Source organism: Trypanosoma theileri, assembly GCF_002087225.1.
Source record: "Trypanosoma theileri isolate Edinburgh chromosome Unknown TM35_Tth_75_V1, whole genome shotgun sequence".
Classification (NCBI taxonomy): Eukaryota; Euglenozoa; class Kinetoplastea; order Trypanosomatida; family Trypanosomatidae; genus Trypanosoma; species Trypanosoma theileri.
In genome coordinates, this window is record NW_021639917.1 from 24104 (window position 1) to 27865 (window position 3762).

General features: G+C 42.6%; 2 protein-coding genes across 2 annotated transcripts; both read right to left on the reverse strand.

Moving 5' to 3' along the window:
• Window positions 1-2: 2 nt before the first annotated feature.
• Window positions 3-1040, reverse strand: TM35_000751060 (NADH-dependent fumarate reductase; the record flags this gene model as incomplete). The annotated part of the gene is made up of 1 exon (XM_029031294.1): window positions 3-1040. A coding segment is annotated over one exon (1038 nt), but the record flags the coding sequence as incomplete, so codon positions are not given.
• A 1333-nt stretch (window positions 1041-2373) lies between these two features.
• On the reverse strand, window positions 2374-3762 carry TM35_000751070 (NADH-dependent fumarate reductase; the record flags this gene model as incomplete). The annotated part of the gene is made up of 1 exon (XM_029031295.1): window positions 2374-3762. A coding segment is annotated over one exon (1389 nt), but the record flags the coding sequence as incomplete, so codon positions are not given.

Sequence of the window (3762 nt, forward strand, 5' to 3'; positions counted from 1 at the left end):
CGACTGCCATTCGCCCCCGGATACTCATTATCTTGTTTGATGATAGCCTGTGATACAACAGAACGGAGATCGAGTTCATTTACAAAACGTTCACCTTTCTTGTTTAACAGAATACCACCAGATCCACGAAGTGCCTCTGGGCCAAGGAACTTCGTTGGGTTTGCCGGATCTTTAGGGTCAATAAGACCTGTCGGGTGTAGCTGTACCTTGTCCATGTCCACAAGCTTGACACCAAGTGCACTGGCGAGTTTCACACCATCACCAGTGGCCCAAGGGCCGTTGGTCGTGGGGTATTTGGAGAGCTGCGGTGCGTACTTCTGAAGGAGTGAATTGGCGGTCTTGTCGTTAGAGAAACCACCAGTAGCAAGAATGACGGCATCTGCCAACAACTGTGTCTTCTCCCCATCGTTCTGTGTGATCTCTACACCCTTGACCCTCACCTGGACAACACCATCAGGACGTGTTTTGCTCTCATGCAGCAATGCCGTTACGGAAGTATTCTCCATAATTGTGATGTGATCAGAAAGATTATTACGGATGTGTCGCTCAAGTGTTTGCATAATGGTAAAACCAATGGGTACTGGAGTTCCGTCCGATTTATCGGGAGCGCGGTGTGTACGTTTACGGCTGTGTCCTCCAAGCTGTGAGAGTACTGTCAATGGAACACCAAGACACGTCAACCAACGAATGGCATCTGCACTTTTCACCGATAACACCTTAACAAGACTAGGATCTGTGTTACCACCTATACCTGACTTGAAGGTGTCTCGCTCAAAGTACTTTCCTCCATCCATGATACTTGCCTTTGCTTGCGCCCGAGTACCCCAGGCATTAATACCAGATGTAGCTTTGGCACTATTACCACCAAGTTTGGATTCTTTTTCGATGAGGATTACTTGAGCACCACAGTTTGCAGCCTCAATAGCGGCAGATTGACCAGCAAGTCCACCACCAACAACAATAACGACCGCATGACGCCCGCTTGTTAACATGAGCTCATCAATAGCATCATTGTGATAATTGTTCAGATTGCCTTCCATGGAGAAGATAACCGCCTCGGCGAGAAGTATGGTGCTTAATAAGAGTATTAAAAAAATACGAGTAACTCTGTGTGATAAACAAATTTCCTGATTTCGAGGGCAAGTGTTGAAATGTTTACTATTAATTAATTGTGATTGTCTACGATCCTTTCTATAGTTATATGAATACATTAATAGGTAATTTTGTACAATCGACAAATCAATATTTTGAACAAATTTATATAAATATATTTATACAATAATTTTTTTTTTGTCACGCGTTGTAATAAGCAAACAAGCGTCGTTCTCGATTGTGTCACAAACGCGCACAAAAGCACGGATAAAAGAAGAAAAAAGAGAAAAAAGAAAACACAACAAGAGTAATGACAATCGTGCGGATAAGAATGAAAGTAAAAGGAAAACAAAAAAAATAAATTATGAGAAAGTATACGCTTACACAGATAGATGACCCCATCCATATTTTCAATAAAAGAAAAAAATTGCACAGTAGACATTTTCAAGACCAAGGTTTCTTTTGCCTTGCCAATAGAATTTTACTCATTCTGGTTTTCTTGGCGGGGTCGTGGGATGGAATTCATAGACACACACACAGAGTAGCAGAGGAACACGGATGCACACAAATAGAACGAAAAAAAAAAAAAGAAATATGCTTTACCAAACCATGGCAAACAATAAAGTTTTTGCCCATTCAATACAGCTTACCGTGAAGACAAGAAACATAATAAAAATAATTTTTACTCCTAAAGGGCTACTTTTGCCTGACATCTACATACATGTTTTCTATCTGTTTACACTCTGCCTCATATTTGCACGTGGGTGTACATACACGTCCATATATTCCCCCAGCTTTCTTCGTCTATATTTCTATGTTTCAGTGTGTGTGTGTGTGTCTCTCTCTCTCTCTCTGCGTGTGTGTGTCTCTGTGTGCTTGCGTAATGATTATTTTCACGGCGGCGAAAGTGGTGAAAAAGATGTACTGCCGAGGTTGAACAAGAATTTTTTTTTTTTTTTTTTTGCAGTGATGTTATTGAGAAGGGTAAAAAGTGAAAAGCAAACATTTCCTTTAAGGTATTGACCACTACCATTCCAGATATCAAGGTATCCCGGCAGCTACAGGATCCTCATTATCATGGTTTTTGTTGCTGTTTATTCATTCCACTTTGGTACTCGCCCAAACCATGCATAATCACGAACGAAAGAAACAAAAAAACAAAAAAAAAAACAAGTAACAAAAACAACAACGTGCATATACGTAAAGAAAAGAATTAAAAAAAGAAGAAAAAAGAAAACGAAGTACGTAGAGAGAAGTACAACGGTTCAACCAACAGAAAAATTACATCTTGGATGCTGTTTGAGGGTCAACTTCGTCAACCGTACGAACCAGATGCATGTTGTGTCCAAGACCCTTCAAAGTCATTTTAATAACACGTTGCATCACTGGTGGACCACAGATTGCTACCAAGAGGTTATCTGCTGGTGGTTGCACGTTGGCCTTTAGGATTTCCTTATCAATGAACCCAACACCATCAGTCCACATTGCCGGTGGTCGATTCAGAACGAAAGTTGTACGGAACTTACCCTTTGATTCCCTCTGATGCTGCTCAAGCACTTCACGGTACGTCAATTCAGAGACATCCTCAGCGGCGTAGATGAGACGTACACTTTCAATGGTATCAATAAATGGCTTCTTAAGGGCAGCACGAATAATTTGTAGCATTGGTGCTACACCTGTACCACCAGCGATGAGGCAAAGTTTCTTAATTACATGTCCAGCGAAGTAAAGGTTACGTTCGCTGAAGCGACGCTCAATCACAAGACCGCCACATCCCTTCATTTCCACAGCATCACCAGGCTGAAGAGCAGATATCCATTCCTTCAGCGTTCCCTTATCACTCCTTGCCAAAATACCAATCACACCAAGATCATCTGGTAATGTAATAGGACTGTAATATCCAATAAGTTGTCTTCCATCCCATTCACCCCTGATAGCAATAAATTGACCAAGACTTAAACCAGAACGTTGTAAGGCACCAGGAAGGTTAAAACGTAATACACGAGAACCAGCACCATACATACCACCCTCACGTACCTCACGCAAAACCACTGTCGTCCACGATGTGAACGATAATGGAGTGGCCTTCTTCTGCAAAATTGTTGCTGCACGATCACCCGCAATCTTTCCAAATACCACACACTCCAGTAGAGAATTACCACCAAGTCGATTACCACCATGAACACCTCCTGTTACTTCACCTGCTCCAAACAATCCGAGGACCGGACGACGGCTACCAAAGTGAGGTGTTGAAGAATTGTCGCCCATCTGCATCTCTGCTGATGGGGAAATAAGGCATCCACCCATAGTGTAGTGAATAGATGGGGTAACAAAGGCAACATAGAAAGGACCTTGTGGACCGAGAACACATGGGTATACACTCTTTCGGGTCCATGGACAAGTGCGGGAGGCCTTTGAGAGCTCCTCATACTCCACAAGTGTAGTGCGAAGAGTGTCTAGCGGACACTTGATGAGAGCTGCAAGATCTTCCAGTGTATCCGCTTTTACAAACAGACCCAGTTTCTTCCAATAGAAGGTATGAGAGTTTACACCGAAGAGTTTTCGTGCTGTCTCATTAAGTACACAGTAAGCAAAGCGACTGCCATTCGCCCCCGGATACTCATTATCTTGTTTGATGATAGCCTGTGATACAACAGAACGGAGATCGAG